Raw genomic sequence first — 18,677 nt, 5'->3', positions numbered from 1 at the left:
TGCTGCAGTCACTCAGCTGCGTAACTCTGGGCACTTAACCTCTCCATGTCTGCTGACTGATGTGAACATGGGTATATGAAAAGACAGTACATCTTCTGGGGCTTTCTCATCTTAAATAACACAGGTAAAAGCACTTTCTAGAGTATCTGGCATATAGAAAGCACTTAAATGCTAGCCATCATTATCATAAAATTTAAAACATATCGTAATCCTGCACACTGTTCTGCTAGCTTGTAGTAATGTTTAATCATCCTTATAGCACTAATTCTTATATTCAGTTGAACATTCATGATTAAATTTAATTTCATTTCCCCTTTTTTTGCCCTCTATAGAGGCTTAAAACAACTAGTCTGTGTCCTTTATAATATCCTATATCATATTCTTTTGTATATCCGAAAAAAGTTACTCCTTAATTCTTATTTCTCTATTTAAAACCTTCTTCCTACCATTTCCATCCTTTTATGTTCTGTTCTAGATGTTTTCTGGTTTCTGTGTCCTTTTTAGGATGCAGAGACTAATGTTGAATATATACTCTAATTAGTTAAAACAAGTAATAGTGGAATAGTTTTCTCCCCCAATATCCCGGTTAATATATCATTATTTCTATCTAAATATATTTTTATATATAGACTAAAATGCACTATGAACCACCAAACATTTTTGTGTGAGCTGGCTCTATCTGTCTGATAAAACTGGCTTTTCACCCCAATTTTATCACATAGCAGTTACATGTTCATGAGAGTTAGACATTTTTTCTCTGAGATATATCTTTATTTGTGAAATGAGAACAATAAATACTTAGATCTCTCTTCTTACGAGGATTAAAATGACAACTATATCTAAAAAGTGCCTGGTATAGAATACTTGACATATAGGCACTTGATAAGTGGCACTTGTTATTATTATTACTGTTCTTTGAAGAATTATTCAGGAAGCCTTTCAACATGTTGTGTTTATTCAATATCCAGCACTCCTATACTTTGGTCATCTGGTCCAGCATTAAAAACAATAATTCACTGATGTATATTTTTTCAGGCTACCCTTCTAGAAACTGTGTACAGGAATCAGATTAGCAATTTACCAATTTTCTGATATTGAAGTCTTTTATAACCATTCCTTTCCTAGGAGACTATTCTTGCCCTATATTTAAGATTACTTGGGACTTCCCTGGTGGCGCAGTGGTTAAGAATCCGCCCCCCTATGCAGGGGACATGGGTTCAAGCCCTGGTCTGGGAAGATCCCATATGCCGCAGAGCAACTAAGCCCACGCACACAACTACTGAGCCTGTGCTCTAGAGCCCGCAAGCCACAACTACTGAGCCTGCGCGCCTAGAGCCTGTGCTCTGCAACAAGAGAAGCCACTGCAATGAGACGCCCGTGAACCGCAAGGAAGAGCAGCCCCCGCTTGCTGCTCTAGAGAAAGCCCGCGTGCAGCAAAGAAGACCCAATGCAGCTAAAAAACAAACAAAAAATTACTCTCTTGGAACAAATATCCTGATCCTCAAAATCGTATTAGTAAGGTCCATAGTACTAAATTATTCTCACTCAAGTTTTTTTTTAAAGCTTAGTACTAAGCAAGCTACATTTAAATTGTCTGTGAATATAAGAAATTGGAACAACTGCAGAAGAAATAATTAAATAAAACCATAGTTTTTTTGGTGACTAGGCTAATGAAATATTCTGTTTTGTGTTAGGTTAACTGCAGAAACATTTGTACTCAGTAATCATATAGATCTAAGATAATTAATATGATAGATATCTAGATATTTTTTCCCACAAACAGAAGTGGGGGGACTATATTTTACATGTAGAACTAGGCATCTGGTGTTACTGGTAAAGGTGTTATTAACCCATTAATAATACAAATGGGACATCACAAATGATTTAATAGAGACAGCTATGAAAAATAAGAAATGCTATATATTTTCTTTTGAAAACTAAAAAGTTAAAATGATTATAAACTTGCATCTGATCAACCTGTACAGAGAAGAAACAATTTTAAAGTGTTGTTATAGTACAATTCATTATGTCATTTCCTTTCCTCAAACATTTTCAGTTTTTTGTGTTTTTTTTTTGCGGTATGCAGGCCTCTCACTGTTGTGGCCTCTCTGGTTGCGGAGCACAGGCTCCGCAGGCGCAGGCTCAGTGGCCATGGCTCACGGGCCCAGCCGCTCCATGGCATGTGGGATCTTCCTGGACCGGGGCATGAACCCGTGTCCCCTGCCTCGGCAGGCGGACTCTCAACCACTGCGCCACCAGGGAAGCCCACACATTTTCAGTTTTTAAAGAGCAAGCTAGGGATACAATTTTTCACTGCAAAGAGCCATGCACTTTTGTATCATCAATAAAATCTGAGTAATTACGATACTTTGAATTTTAGTAAAATATTACTTATCTACAGTCTCGAGAACAAAACAAAGCTGGATAAATTAAATATATCAGATGCCTCATTTTGCTCATGTATCAACCTCCTTCCCCAAAACTGATCTATTAGATTTCCTCCCTCTTAAGTAGTTTTGGGCAGAGGGGAAATGAGAGTGAACCTGCTGAAAGGCAAAGAGGAGATGCAAGAGCATCAACAATAAGCCTCTAATTTTAATATATCACTGTTTTCATAAACCTCTCCTCATTCTAATAATGCTTTATCATCAAATAAAAAGCTGCCATGAGTGTTTAACATTAACAGGTTACTTGGTCTCTTACCAGCTTGCTTAGAACACAGACACTTTTCTGAACGGTCTCTCTGGTGATATCTGCTTGCCGTACCTTCAATGCCTATTATAAACAAATAGTCATTATTAAAAACATTTCATGGACATATTTAAAAATAATTATTTTTCAATATAACACAGCAATCAGAAAAAGTATCTTACACTTAATTAAAAGCACTTATTGAGAATCTCAATTTATTGAATGAATAAGTGTCAGCCAGAGCACTCTGCCAGAATCTGGCGGGCAATGGGAACATAACAGTGAGAGACAATCTCTACTCTCAGGGAATTCAGTCTGGAGGAGATTACTTGATGTGTAAATTGCCACATCCATAATGCAAATCAGTCATCCCTGGTTCTGGTTTTAAAATGGACACCCCTTTCGGAGATTAATGTTTCTGGTGAGAAAGGGACAGTTTAACAGCTTGTTTCTCCAGAGATGGAAGAATTGTCAGCAGTTTTGTTAAGCTGGTTATTCTACGTTACTGGAGTCTACCCTGGCACACCTGTATTGTATTGTAGCCCAGCCCTGAGCCGTAACTCAAGCCTTGGTGATTCTGAAGATGACTACATGAGATATCTGCAGTTCTCTGCTAGTAGGAAACAGGACTTGATCAACCTCAGGTAAGGCTGTGAGGGCAGTAAGAATGACTCTTCCCCCCCAGTGTACTGCCTGACGTCTCCTTGGATCTGTCCTGAGGCCCATGGGGTCTCAGTGTCTTCAACTGCCTGAGGACTGATGATTCGTCATTAGATTACATCAAGAGTAGAGCCTTTCCTCAATCTGTTTCTACCTGTTTACCTTGATTGGATTCATCCATCGGGTCTCAGCTTTGTTCAAAAGGAAAGGAAAGGCTTTCTCCTAGGCTCTAGGGCTCTCTGATATCTGCTTTATCTGTCTGGTTATCATATGAGGTGAGAACAACCTGGAGGAATGGGCAACCCCAATATACTCTGGAGTGGGTCAGACTCAGGAGGTGTCGGAGACACGCAGTATGAAATGCCACTTAAAGGCTGTCTATGTAGAGCATGAGAACTGTTGTTAATGACAACAGCATCAGAGGAATAATTTTACTAGTGGTTATACAATTTACAAGGGATAAGAGGTAGTGAAAGGAACAGATTTCCAAGAAAGGGCAGCAGCTCAATTCATCTCATCTAATAAGATGTAAGGTACATGAAGAAATCAAATGCGTAATTATTCGCAGGTTTCTTTATCTTTAAACTCAGTTATTCATTTGAACCACAAACATTTACTGGGTGTGTCCTATGTTCCAGGCCCTGCGCATGGAGGGTTATTTCACAGTAGTTAACTACTTTGGGTATGCTGGGATTTATTCGTGCAGTTTACTTTTAAATGCCTGAGGGAAACACACACACACACACACACACAGAGCAAATGTGGTAGAACATTAACAACTGTTGAATGTAGATGGTGGGTATACAGGTGTTTATTGTGCAATTCTTTTAATTTATCTGCATGTTTGAAACGTTCATTATAAAAGCTGAAAGAAAATTTTTAAAGACTTACTAAGTTAATTACCCACCTGAGGAAGCTTTTAAAACTTTGTAATTGCCTAGGATCTACTACCAGAGATTCTACTTCAGTCTGTAGAAGGAAAGGCCTGGCAAGTATACTTAAATTAAAAAAAAAAAGTCTCTGGGGCTTCCCTGGCCGTCCAGTGGTTGGGACTCCGTGCTTCCACTGCAGGAGGCACAGCTTCGATCCCTGGTCAGGGAACTAAGATCCCGCATGCTGTGGCCAAAAAAAAAAAAAATCTCTTGGCCAAAAAAAAAAAAAAAAAAAGAGTCTCCATGTAGTTCTGGTTAAAAACCATTGTTTTAGAGCAGCGGTTCATAGTCTTGCCTACATATTAGAATCACCTGGGGAACTTTTAATACTCCTGATGCCCAGAACGTTAAATCAGAATCTCTGGGGTTGGGACCTAGTCATCCCAAGTATCTAAAGCTCACCAGGTGATTCCAACAGTGAAGCCGAGGTTGAAAAGGCTCACTACTTCAGAGTATTAATCATTTCATAAGAGGAAAGAGATCTTTACTCAGAAAGGGTATCCCCACCACAAAAAGAACGGTGCTGCACAGAAGCAAACCAGGAAAGGGGAAGCTACCCATCTTGATTTATTTAAATTTATTAATTAGAGATATTATAGTAAGTTAGGCATTAAGCGGGAAGGTAAGTTTAAGAATGATCAAAATCTTAGTTATATATAATTAAGATAACTTGCAAGTAGTTTGCAGCTACTATAAGTACTTTCCATTACTTCTAGAATGTTCCTTAAAAAAAATATCACACTCATTACCATTCCATTTTTTAAAGTTACGTACCAAACACTAGAAATAGAAAACTCAAGGACACCATGAAATTGACATACAGTATTTTGAAGACAAATGGATAATTTTGGTATCAATATCTAAAAACAATGTACAAAATATTATACAATATAATTAGTCGCCAATGTCAACTTAGAAAAACATTCATGTGAATTAAACTGGTACTATAGAGAATACAGCTACATGGTTTATAAAACTTTAAAACAGTATCACAGGTACCACATGAAACATAAAGATTATGTATTTCTCCAAATTCTACATCTTAAGTGGCCAACAATTAAACAATTTTTTAGTGTTTTTTGGTGTTATTCATTTTAACTGTACCTTGGCTTCAATTTGTCGATAGCAAGAGATACCATATACAGTGGCTCCATTTCCATTTCTGGGTGGCAAGTGAAAAAACACAGTATCTAAGAGATATACAGAAAAAGGTAAATACCAAAGTGGACTACCCATATTAATAATGAACTTTGACGTTATTATAATGCAGTCACTTAAACAAAAACGATGAAGTAACACATGTCAGACTTATTTCTAGCATCACAACCACTGGTTTCTTAGAATTCCTCTCACTGCCTTCCAGTGTACACGCATGACAAAAAGCCCAAGAGGCTGAATCATAACAGGTCGAATTGAGACTACAATCATTTTTCTCAGAAAATACTTTATTATACAGGATTATTCCAGAGAAAAAGAAAGTAAAGAATCATACAGGGAATTCTCTGATGGTCCAGTGGTTAAGACTCTGCACTCTCACTGCTAAGGGCCTGGGTTCTACCCCTGGTCGGGAACTAAGATCCCATAAGCCGTGTGGCCAAAAAGAAGAAACAAAAAAAAAGTTTATCCTTAGGGACTTCCTTGGTGGTGCAGTGGTTCAGAAACCACCTACCAATGCAGGGGACACGGGTTTGAGCCCTGGTCCAGGAAGATCCCACATGCCGCGGAGCAACTAAGGCCGTGTGCCACAACTACTGAGCCTGAGCTCTAGAGCCCGTGAGCCATAACTACTGAGCCCGCGCGCCTAGAGCCTATGCTCTGCAACAGGAGAAGCCACCGCAATGAGAAGCCCGCACACCGCAACGAAGAGTAGACCCTGCTCGCCGCAACTAGAGAAAGCCCGCATGCAGCAACGAAGACCCAATGCAGCCAAAAACATAAATAAATAAATAAATTTATATATATATAAAAAAAGAATCATACAGACCAAAGGCAACACATAAATTTTGAATAGATCCAAGAAATTCTTGGGACAATTGGGGAAATTTGAACATAGATTAGATATGAGATGGTATTATGGAGTTACTGTTGAATCTCTTAGCTGTGGTAAAAGAATCGAACGTCATCCCGGGGAATGATCTTATTTTTACAAGATGCAGGCTGAAGTATTTAAAGTGTCATGATGTTTGCAACTGACTTTCAAATAGTATAGGCAAAACTGTACACATATATAAAGAAAGTTTGTGGAATATTTACTATTCTTCCAACTTTTCTGTATGTTTAAAAGCTTTCATGATAAAAAGGTTTAAAAAAGAAGTCTTGTGAGGTTAAAAGTACAGCATTTTAATTTTATGTTAGAGACTTCCCTGTGGCACAGTGGTTAAGAATCTACCTGCCAATGCACGGGACACGTGATCGAGTCCTTGTCTGGGAAAATCCCACATGCCGTGGAGCAACTAAAGCTGTGCGCTACGTTTACTGAGCCTGCGCTCCAGAGCCCGTAAGCCACAACTACTGAAGCCCACGCTCTGCAACAAGAGAAGCCAGGGCAACGAGAAGCCCACGCACCGCAAGGAAGAGTAGCCCCCTCCCTCTGCAACTAGAAAAAGCCTGTGCACGACAACGAGGACCCAATGCAGCAAAAATAAATAAATATAAATTTTAAAAATTAATTTTATGTTAAACTGCAGAGTAATATTTGCTTCATTTCATACAAAAATTAGTAAATATTAGAAAAATAAGTAGCCAAACCAAGTTTAATCTTGTGTCTCGGTAGAGCCTCTAATACCATGATAAAGTATAGTATATTTATTTCTTCATTAAGCCATTCAAAGCACTCATCTATACGGTGATAGGAGACTCAGTACTAACTTCACAGCATTGCTTTCCTTGAGGGTGTTAACATGCTCCCCACGCATGCAAGCCAACTTTTAAGCAGAGCACTGTGATGGCAGTGCTCCAGAGGTGGAGAAGCAATCCCAGCTGTTTTCAGGTGGGCACTAGAGGACGAAGCTAGAGCTCCAATCAATCTGCAGCTGGTGCAGGTAAAGCTCCTTAGTTTGTCTCTGAGAGGAGTCTGAAGTTTAAATGCAGAAAGTGCTACCAGTAGCAGATGTCCTAATATGGCTAATTACTTACTTTGGCCGGAGCTCTTGGCAAAGGAGTGGCCAGTGTCCACCAACCATTACCAATATAAGCCTGGCACTTCTCTGCAGATCCTCTAGTATATGACTAGCTAGTCATCTCCAAAGAAGCATTTAAATATTTTATGAATAGTCACAATAGGCCAAAGGTCTTTCATTACCAAAGTACTCAGACTCGTGGCAAATTTTTTAAAAAGCCACCTACTGATTGCTCCACTGTCTGTTTACATACCTTCTTGGTAGTTGTGTGCGCCATCTGGTAAGGCAAGGAATGGCAAATACTTCCATTCTTCAGGTAGAGTGTGACTGTCATGTCCATCTCCTGGAATCAGGGGCGGGTAAGAGAATTCAACCTAAAATGGTAAGGAATGTTAGCCAACAGGTTGATGATCAAAGGCAGCATTATATCCTGGCAGACAAAAATGCTTTCAAATTCTGAATGACAGAACTAAGGATAAGCCACACTTCTTGATGCCATTTTCAGCAAACCTATGGTATAGAAGAGGAAAAAGAAAAAGGGAGGAAAGCCACGGAGCAACTAAGCCCGTGTGCCACAACTACTGAGCCCGCGTGCTGCAACTACTGAAGCCTGCGCGCCTAGAGCCCGTGCTCTGCAACAAGAGGAGCCACTGCAATGAGAAGCCCTGCACCACAACGAAGAGTAGCCCCTGCTCGCCACAACTAGAGAAAGTGCGTGAGCAGCAATGAAGACCCAACACAGCCATAAATAGATACATAAAGCTTAAGGAAAAAACCCTAGAAAAAAAGAAAGAAAAAAATGAGGAAAAAAAAATTAGTAAGCCTTTTTCCCCTTTTTTATTTAAAGGAGTTTAACTTTGATGTGCACAAGGGTAGTGGGTAGTGGTGGTGGTGACTGGATTGGAGATGTACATGTGGGAGCTGTTATCAAATAGACGGTAACTGAAGACATGGAGCCCTGAGAAAAACCAATATCCTCCTGAACTGAGTAGGAGAGATCCAACAAAGGAGCCTAAGAAGTTGGGCCAAGTTCTAGATTTGCTTCCCATCAGTTGGCTCCCTTGCTCCCAATACTTGAAGCTTTGAGTCTATGGTTTCGATGGGTTGTTAGGGAGGTGAATGGGCATTAACCACCACTTTAGGTTATTTTTTTCCCAAGACTGAGAAGTGATCAATGAAGTCTCTCTAATACTGTTTGTCTTGTAGAAATAACAAAGTTTTTAGTATAAGCCCACGGTTTCTGGCATTCCCTAGGTTTACTAACATTTTCCCTTTGCTTATGGGGTTTCTTTTGTTGTTATTTCAATGAGACTTTTGGAGAGGAAGGCAGAATTAAATGCTGAGGACTTGGGTTATCATACTGACGTAAGTTCTAAGTGTCTTATGTTTAATTTTCTTTCAAAGTATATTTAAGCAGGAATTTGCACTGCATTAGTAATAAATACACTGAAGTTGGAAAAACATAGGGGTAAGAATCACTTTTAGATTCCATCTTTAATGTGGAAAGACATGATGGCTCATTTCCCCACATCTCAAGGTAATCAAGGTGCCACTAGTCACATGAGAGCCGATTATAAAAGGACTTTAATAATGATTATTTTTAACAGGTGATCTAGTTCTATATTGAAAATGTTTAAATTTCCCTGCGTCCACCTCCAGAAGCAATCAACATTTCAGTTTGAAAGGATTAGTTACTTAACATCAATTAACTGAAGGCTGGGCATAAATAATCTCAAGCTACATTTCACATTTCTCTGTGTCTTCTCCATGATACCAGTTTTATATTGGCTAATCTTAAAAGTGTAAGGGAAGGCAAGGTGTGCCACAGAGGGAAAGACATAAATTCAAAGCCGATGCTATGAAGCTGGTAGTTACAGAGCTAAAAAAAATTCCCAACTCAGAATTCTTACTTTAACAAGGGAAAAAAAAAAAAGAAACAAGAAAATTATTGTATTTTATGTAAACACTAAAGTCCAATATATAACACCTAAGAAGTACTGGTAATTATCACAAAATAATTTCTTTTGGAAAACCACTAATTTTTATGTACAGTATTTAAAAGTATTTAGTATGGAATAAACATGCTTCTAAATAAATATAAACATAATGGACTCAAATTCTCACAAATACTTCATGAAGTATGTTGCTCTCTAGGATCCAAAAAGTTTGCCAACTAAAACTTATCACTTGCAATTTGCCTCTACAAGGATTAGGTCACTAGCCACTGCAGTCACTGACCTTCAACACACCCTGAAAGGAGTTCAGGGAGGAGATCAGGAATGAGGCACTCTGTGCTCTGGGAAAAACTGGCAGAACGGGCCTTCAGAGAGTTAGATCTTTTCAGAAGATTTGAGCCCAATTTCTTGCATCTTCTCATATCTAGAAAAGCACTAAAATCATTAACGGAGACATCTGCTCCTCGTGACTAGCAGCAACCCTCTGCCAAAATGTGTGCTTGATTGCACACATCCCCTTCACCAACTCACACGTATACTGGGACTTCCATGGTGCTACAGCGGTTAAGTATTTGCCTTCAGGGCTTCCCCGGTGGCGCAGTGGTTAGGAATCTGCCTGCCAATGCAGGGGACACGGGTTCGAGCCCTGGTCCGGGAGGATCCCACATGCCGCAGAGCAACTAAGCCCGTGCGCCACAACTACTGAGCCTGCACTCTGGAGCCCGTGTGCCACAACTGCTGAGGCCTGTGCACCTAGAGCCCATACTCTGCAGGGAGAGGCCACCGCAATGAGAAGCCTGCTCGCCGCAACTAGAGAAAGCCCGTGGACAGCAACGAGGACCCAACGCAGCCAAAAGTAAAATAAATAAATAAAATAATAATAATAATAGATTTAGGGTATTTCCTTAAAAAAAAGAATCTACCTTCCAATGCAGGCAATGCAGGTTCGATCCCTGGTTGGGGAACTAAGATCCCACATGTCGAGGGGCAACTAAGCCTGTGTGCCACAACTACTGAGCCCACACGCCGCAATGAAGACCCAGTGCAGCCATAAATAAACAAACAAAATCTCCATAAAACAAAAAATCACAGGTATACTAACCTCTCCTGCTACTTCTTCAGAGCAGTTCCTCAGAGGTTTCTGAGAGGCTATCTCCTGGGCTATAGTCCTCATTTTGCCCCAAATAAAACTTAACTCACAACTCTCATGTTGTGTGGTTTTTTTTTTTTGTATTCATTTGACAAGTTTAATCTAGAAAATGCCAAAATAAAGTAGTATGACAACACTCAACCTCTCATTTAATATTTATTTATTTATTTTGGCTGCGCCAGGTCTTAGTTGCAGCAGGTGGGATCTTCATTGGGGCATGCGGACTTCTTAGTTGCAGCATGTGAACTCTTAGTTGCAGCATGCGTGTGGGATCTAGTTCCTCAATCAGGGCTCAAACCCAGGCCCCCTGCATTGGGAGCGTGGAGTCTTACCCACTGGACCACCAGGGAAGTCCCTCAATCTCTTATTTAAACATGGAAATGCAATTTGAAACAATAAAGTTTTTACTCATATATTTAAAAACATGAAAAAGATTATTCATATTTTGTGTTGACAAGAGTATGGGGCTTGGCTGTGGGACTGTAAATTGGTACAGCAGTTTGGATGACTATTTGGCAGTATTATCAAATCAACAATACACTGACTCAGAAATTTCAGTTTTAGAAATTTATCCCACGAATACACAGATATTCACACAGATAAGTACAAAAACACTCACAGAAACATGACTTATTGAAGCATAAAAATCGGAAACCTAAATATTCATCAGAAGATTGGTCAAATAAATTTTACATCAGTTCTATCCAGCTGTAAAAGAATCACAGATTTATCATATATTGATAAAGCAAGATAGGTATGGTATACTATATAGTAGGTAAAATAAGAGCCCTCCAGACGTGTCCATCTCCTAATCCCTAGAATCTGTCAATGTTACCTTACAATGCAAAAGGACATTGCACATAAGATTATCTCCAGATGGGGATTATCCAGGCGGTCCCAATGTAATCACAAGGGTCCTTATAAGAGAGAGGCAGAAGAGACAGAGTCAGAGATATTTGAAGATGCTATGCTTCAAGATGCTTTGAAGATGGAGGAAGGGACCATGAGCTAAGGAATGCAGGCGACCTCTAGAAGCTGGAAAAGGCAAGAAAACTGATTCTCCCTTAGAGCATCCTGAAGAAACGCAGAGCTGCCAACACCCTGATTTTAGCCTAGTGAAACCCATGTCTGACTTCCAGAACGCTAATAAATTTGTGTTGTTTTAAGTGTGTTGTTTGTGGTAACAGAAGCAATAGAAAATTAATACATACTGTTAAATTTAAGAAGCAAGCAGGATATCAGTAAATATAGTATAATCCTACTTATACTGTGATTCCATTTATGCTAACAATTATACATCTTTGTAAATGGATTAAAAAACATGCTTGAAAAAACCTTTAATAGAGGTTTTTATCTCTGGAGAGGTGAAAAGAGTTGGGGATTAGAGCTAAAGGAATATTCCTGTTAATTTTTTCCATCTTTTTTTTTTTAATTTCAAACTTACAGAAAATTTAGAATTCAAAAATCTTGTAACTTTCATCTATATTCACAAACTGCTATTTTTTTTGCCATATGTGCTTTGTGTTGCACGTGTATACAAATACTTTCTAAACCATTTGACAATAAGTTGAAGATATTATCATTTACTTTTAAGTAAATTGGTATTTATTTTTAAATGACTGCTTTTTAAAAATTAATTAATTTACTTTTGGCTGTGCTGGGTCTTCGTTGCTGTGCGCGGGCTTTCTCTAGCTGTGGTGAGCAGAGGCTACTCTTCCTTGCCGTGCACGGGCTTCAGTAGTTGTGGTGGCTTAGTTGCTCTGCAGCATGTGGGATCTTCCCAGGCCAGGAATCGAACCTGTGTCCCCTGCATTGGCAGGTGGATTCTTAACCACTGTGCCACCAGGGAAGTCCCTAAATGATTGCTTAAAAAAAAAAATTTTTTTTTGACGTGGACAATTTTTAAAGTCTTTATTGAATTTGTTACAATATTGCTTCTGTTTTATGTTTTGGTTTTTTGGCCATGAGGCATGTGGGATCTTAGCTCGGACCAGGAATGGAGCCAACCTGCAGTCCCTGAGAAATCTTAACCACTGGACTGCCAGGGAAGTCCCTAAATGACTGCTTTTAGAATAATTTTAAAAAAAGCAAATGATAACCACAAGCAGTTCCTAACTTCTGAAGGAAGTATTTCCATCCTATCCTTTTGGAGGCAAAGGGACATGGAGAGATCTATTTCCTTTTCGGAAGATTTAGTTATCAAATTACCAAAGGCCAGAGTCTAATATCTGATGCTATGTTATGTTCAATATATGATCCTGATTCTATTAAAGGAAGATCTGTTTTGAGTGACTCTAGTTTGAACTTAAAATGCAATCAACTCATAAAATTGTTATAAATATAAGTGTAGATACTACATATGTTTGAAGAATTCCGTTGGGTAAAATAAGGCGGCTTTAGACTGACTTGCATCCAGAATACTCGTAACATTGATTCTTCAGCAAAATGTATTCAGAATTTCAAACAGCTAAATTTTGGGACACAACCTTTTCATAAATTGTACACTGCCTATATTGTGTTGGCAACTTTCTAGAATTCTTCTGCTAGTTTATTTGCTACAAACAAATCCTTGCATTTGGAGACTGCTAAACTTGCTAATCAAATTTACAATAGTCCACACAAACTCCTTTTTGCGTCTACACACATACAGCAATTTCTATGGCTATATGGTGTTGTTTCATTATTTAATCAATCCTTTATTGTTGAACATTTTAAGTTTTTTTAAATTATTATAAGCTATTCGGTACAGTTAAATGTGATGTAATAAAAAAAAATAGATTTTTATTCGGTCTTTGTCCCTGGTCCTGACCCAAAGCTCCTAAAACCCTTGGAATTTCCTAAGAGATAGGAGCAGCCTTTGTTATTCATAATAAGATGCTTTCAACCATACCTAGGTTCATGCTAATGAGGGGACTCTCGGTGGGCAAGGGCTAAATGGCTCCAGGATGGGGCCTGGTCACCAGAACCATCAAGCCTTGATTAGAAGCTAGGAACTTTCAGCGCCACCCCTAAACCTCTGGGGAGGGGAGAGGGGCTAGAGATTGCGTTCAATCACCAATGGCTAATGATTTAATACGTTATGCTTATGTAATAAAACCTCCATAAAATCCCCAGATGATGAGGTTCAGAGAGCTTCCCAGTTGGTAAAGACACTGAGGTGCTGGGAGGATGCTGTGCCCAGGGACGGCATGGAAGTTGCATATCCCTTCCCACATACTTTTTGTCCTATGAATCTCTTCCATTTGGCTATTCCAGAGTAGTAGCCTTTAATAAACCAGTAAAGGTAAGCAGTGTTTTCCTGAGTTTTACAAGTTGTTCTAGGAAATTTTAGAACCTGAGGGGTAGACACGTAGCGTAGAATAGAACTGAATTGTAGGATATCCGGTCAGTGTGTGGGGAAAAACAAAATAACAATGAATCTGTTACCTCCCAATTAATGGGATTTATAAACCTTAAGTTGTACATTCTTCATATTTTGAATACAGACTCAACACTCTCTATGCCCCTTTTCAATACGTCCAAAATAATCCAGACAGACACACAATTCACGGCACATAGGTTTAAGAGGAATTCTCTTGGAGGTTACCTGAGAGTCTTACATAATACTCAGTTGAATCAAAACACAATTTAAACAATAATGCCAATAAAACTAAGCAGTACCACAGAAAGTAAAGGTAGGTATAGTAGGCTGCCTCACTGTCCAACTCTAAGGGAAACCACCAACACTGCAGTTTACAAGAAGGGCTCTCTCTCCCTGCGGCTGTGCTGTGCAGGGTCTGCATACTGTACAGGATAGCCCTCAGTATATATGAAAAATCACTGACAAAACCCAAAGTAAACCTTCAGAGATAAGCAACATTTAGAATGATGATCATCCAGTAAGGTTACTATTTTCACAGCCCCAAATCTAAGTTAAATTTGGGGAGCAAAGATGGTATCTGGGAGGGCATTAGCACAGATAATATATAACAGATACATCAAATGTTCCCCTATGATTAACTCACACAAATTTTAAGTAGCTCTCTCTCTCTTTTTTTTTTTTTCGCGGTACGCGGGCCTCTCACTGTTGTGGCCTCTCCTGTTGCGGAGCACAGGCTCCGGACGCGCAGGCTCAGCGCCACGGCTCATGGGCCCAGTCGCTCCGCGGCATGTGGGATCTTCCAGGACCGGGGCACGAACCCGTGTCTCCTACATCGGCAGGCGGACTCTCAACCACTGTGCCACCAGGGAAGCCCTAAGTAGCTCTCTTTTTATGTCAACCAACACTCATATGGTAAAATCTATTTTGATCTCAATTAGTAGTAATAATTTACATAACTACAAAAGAAGATAAGAGGAGGGAAAAAGAAGACAATGGCTGATTGCTAAGAAGGGAAAGCGGAATAAAGATGCTCTAATCACAAGGAATAAAAGGCAATTTTTCTTAATGCTAAATGAACTATGTAAGAAATGGTGACATATATATATTTTTTTTTTTTTTTTAATTTTTGGCTGCTTTGGGTCTTCGTTGCTGTGCATTGGCTTCCTCTAGTTGTGGAGAGCAGGGGCTGCTCTTTGTTGTGGTGTGCAGGCTTCTCAGTGTGGTGGCTTCTCTTGCTGCAGAGCACGGGCTCTCGGTGCGTGGACTTCAGTAGTTGTGGCTCTTGGGCTTAGTTGCTCTGCGGCATGTGGGATCTTCCCGGACTAGGGCTTGAACCCGTGTCCCCTGCATTGGCAGGTGGACTCCCAACCACTGCGCCACTAGGTAAGTCCTGTGACGTATGTTTATCCTCCAGGAATGGTAAAAATTACAACCCCTTTCCACAGTTCACAAGTCAAACTGGGGTGCTCTAATCAGATTCCATCTACTTTGTCTACAGAAGCAAAAGACTGAAAACACAACAATGAAAAACTACAAAAACAAAACAATTAACATAGTGTCCTGGTGTGGACTTTGGGTACTTCAAAAATATCCTCTGCTCACTAACAATCCACTCCACTGTCAAGAGAACCATAAAAGCCACAATGCTGAACAGCACACAAATTAAACACATCCTTGGACCTCACAGATATGGCTACAACAGGGCTTACTAAGGGAAGGAGAGGGCTTCCTGAAATTCTGAAGCAACTGCTCCACCTCTCCGCTCCCTTCCTAAGTACCTCAGGGATTTTACCTCCTTTATCAGAAGCACAGGGTACTTGTTTTCTTAACAGTCAAAACATTTTAGGCACCAAGGCTCTGTCATGATGTTTTTCAATTTAAATGAAACTTTGGACGTAGAAGACACATCTTCTCTGAGCTATATTTTCCCTCACAAATTTCTTGACAATTCAACACTAGAAAAGAAATGGCACTCTTCCTCATTAGTCTCTTACAAAGTTGGCAGAGCTGAAATTACAAAGGGATATTAGGAATACTGTATATAAAGTTCCTCTAATACAGGAGAGCTAGGAAGAGGATTTATAAAAAACATAGGGTGGAATGATGAAGACTGGTCTTCTGGATGAGATGATATAAACAGAACATTATTTATCCCTAGGCTATTGAGAATATATACAAAGATGATTATCAAAGCTACAAAAATTATTTTCTTGCAGGAAAAAAAAATTAGAGACTTCCTAACAAATGATTTAAATCAATTTGTTTTAGGGACTTCCCTGGTGGTCCAGTGGGTTCCCAATACAGGGGGCCCAGGTTCGATCCCTGGTCGGGGAACTAGATCCCACACGCATGCCGCAACTAAGAGTTCGCATGCTGCAACTAAGGAGTCCACATGCCACAACTAAGACCCAGCACACCCAAAAAGAATCAATTTGTTTTAATGAACTATACCCTAGCAATCTTTTACACATCTATCTATCTATTTATTTATTGCGGTACTCGGGCCTCTCACTGTTGTGGCCTCTTCTGAAGCACAGGCTCCGGATGCGCAGGCTCAGCGGCCATGGCTCATGGGCCCAGCCGCTCCGCAGCATGTGGGATATTCCCGAACCGGGGCACGAACCCGTGTCCCCTGCATCGGCAGACGGACTCTCAACCACTGCACCACCAGGTAAGCCCCATCAATTTATTTTTAATGTATTTATTTTTGGCTGCGTTGGGTCTTCATTGCTGCACGCAGGCTTTCTCTAGTTGTGGTGAGCAGGGGCTACTCTTCGTTGTGATGCACGGTCTTCTCATTGTGGTGGCTTCTCTTGCTGTGGAGCACGGGCTCTAGGTGAGTGGGCTTCAGTAGTTGTGGCTCACGGGCTTAGTCGCTCTGCAGCATGTGGGATCTCCCCGGACCAGGGCTCGAACCCGTGTCCCCTGCGTTGGCAGATGGATTCTTAACCACTGCGCCACCAGGGAAATCCCACACATCAATTTATTTTTAATATTTCAATATTGAACTTTTACATGGCAAAAAAGATTCCAATTTCTGGGCATGCACCACACCCACAAAATAGAATCTAACAAATTACTAATATCACCTGTGAAAGCCATGGGGGCAGGAACAGGTTTCATTAACAACCCTGCAGTGATTTCCTCATATATTAATATATAGCTAGCATACCCTGTGACGAGTTGGATGAAGAAAACACAAGTGCAGAGGGCCATATTTCAAATCTAACTGGACACCCAAACATAGTTTATTCTGAAGTCAGACTTCTGACAATTTAATTACCTAGAACACTGCCAACTAGGAACAAGTAAGAAAAGCATCTATCAGCCTAACCCGCTGTCATGCAGCCCTGGATAATACACTAAGGAGAAGTCTTTAGGTCTTCTTTCAAAACCCATGACTGAGTCATTTTATTTCATACACATTTAGTAGATGTGCCCTCCCAGTCCACTGAAGAAAAGAAGCAACATATGAGAAAGCAGGGAGGGGAAGCTGAAAACTACAACATTATGTTTCTGGTCAACACTGAGAAGTAACTGCTCACTGCTCCGTCATCTCCCTCTCTGTCTGGCTATCAAAAGCCCAGCTGAGTCAGAGGCATGTGCAAATCACTCTATGTTAAAATAAACCGATAATGCCATAGTACAACGAGTGACATTTGTTATGAAGGCAGAATCATCCAGACTAACTTAAACTGTGTTCAGTATATGCTGCTACAAAATCTATTTAAACAAGATCCCCAGTTAAAAAAAAAAAGAACGAAAAGAAAAGATGACTTAGTCTCCACACTTAGAAAAATGGTGCAAAGTCACAAGGATGTTCTTTGCTGCACTATTCAAAATAGCAAAAAATTGGAATGCCACCTAAGTGTCTAAAAAGGAGACCAGTTAAATAAAGATTTCTACAAAATACTATTTAGCTACTTTAAAAATGCTATAATTCAATACTTATCAAAATGGAAGGTATTAATGGTAAAATATTACATAAAAAAGGCAGGTCCTAAAATTTGTTTATAGTATGATACATTTTTGGAAAAAGTTATATATATTCATAAAAAATATTCCTCCAGGAATATTCAAGGCAGGTTTCTCTAGGATAAGGATTTTAAGCGCTAGTTTTCTTTTTTTTTTTCCTCTCTATATTTTCTGACTTTCTACCACAGTGAGTACATATTACTTCTGAAAAGAAATGTCATTTTTTGGGACTTCCCAGGTGGTGCAGTGGTTAAGAATCCACCTGCCAATGCAGGGGACACAGGTTTGAGCCCTGCTCCAGGAAGATCCCACATGCCGCGGAGCAACTAAGCCAGCAAGCCACAACTACTGAGCCCGCTTGCCACAACTACTGAAGCCCGCGCACCTAGAGCCTGTGCTCCACAACAAGAGAAGCCACCACAATGAGAAGCCCGTGCACCGCAATGAAGAGTAGCCCTGCTAGCCGCAACTAGAGAAAGCCCGTGCACAGCAATGAAGAACCAACGCAGCCAAAAATAAATTTATGGTTTTGAAGTCATTTTATAAAACAGCTGAAATATGATTTTAAAAATTGTCAGAAATATCAATTTAAATAACATCTTCTAAAAATACCCTAGGGAGAAACTGAGTTTTTAACCTGGTGGCATCTTTTTCTTTTGGCCGCACTGCATGGTATGCAGGATCTTAGTTCACCATCGTGCCCCTTGCAGTGGAAGGGGGAGTCCTAACCACTGGACTGCCAGGGAATTCCCTCTGATGGCACTGTAACCAAAGAATATAATAGGACCAGTCTTTCTCAAAATTATTAGGTAAGTAGGTCTTCATCTTTCTCTT

At 39.9% G+C, this 18,677-nt stretch overlaps 1 protein-coding gene across 5 annotated transcripts in view; it reads right to left on the bottom strand.

Annotated features, from left to right (window-relative positions):
* Positions 1-18,677, bottom strand: part of AVL9 (AVL9 cell migration associated) — a 96,292-nt gene that overhangs the window by 69,850 nt on the left and 7,765 nt on the right. For all 5 annotated transcript variants that reach the window (XR_002174519.3, XR_002174518.3, XM_019925857.3 and 2 more), the window contains exons 2-4: positions 7,656-7,776; positions 5,388-5,473; positions 2,704-2,775 (exon numbers count right to left, since the gene is read on the bottom strand). Coding sequence is in view for 3 of the 5 variants with exons in the window: in XM_019925857.3 (XP_019781416.1) it covers positions 2,704-2,775; positions 5,388-5,473; positions 7,656-7,776 (279 nt within the window). In the remaining 2 variants the exon portion in view is untranslated. The remainder of the gene's footprint in view (positions 1-2,703; positions 2,776-5,387; positions 5,474-7,655; positions 7,777-18,677) is intronic.

This window comes from Tursiops truncatus, chromosome 9, assembly GCF_011762595.2.
Source record: "Tursiops truncatus isolate mTurTru1 chromosome 9, mTurTru1.mat.Y, whole genome shotgun sequence".
NCBI lineage: Eukaryota > Metazoa > Chordata > Mammalia > Artiodactyla > Delphinidae > Tursiops > Tursiops truncatus.
This window is presented reverse-complemented; position numbering and strand designations above follow the sequence as displayed.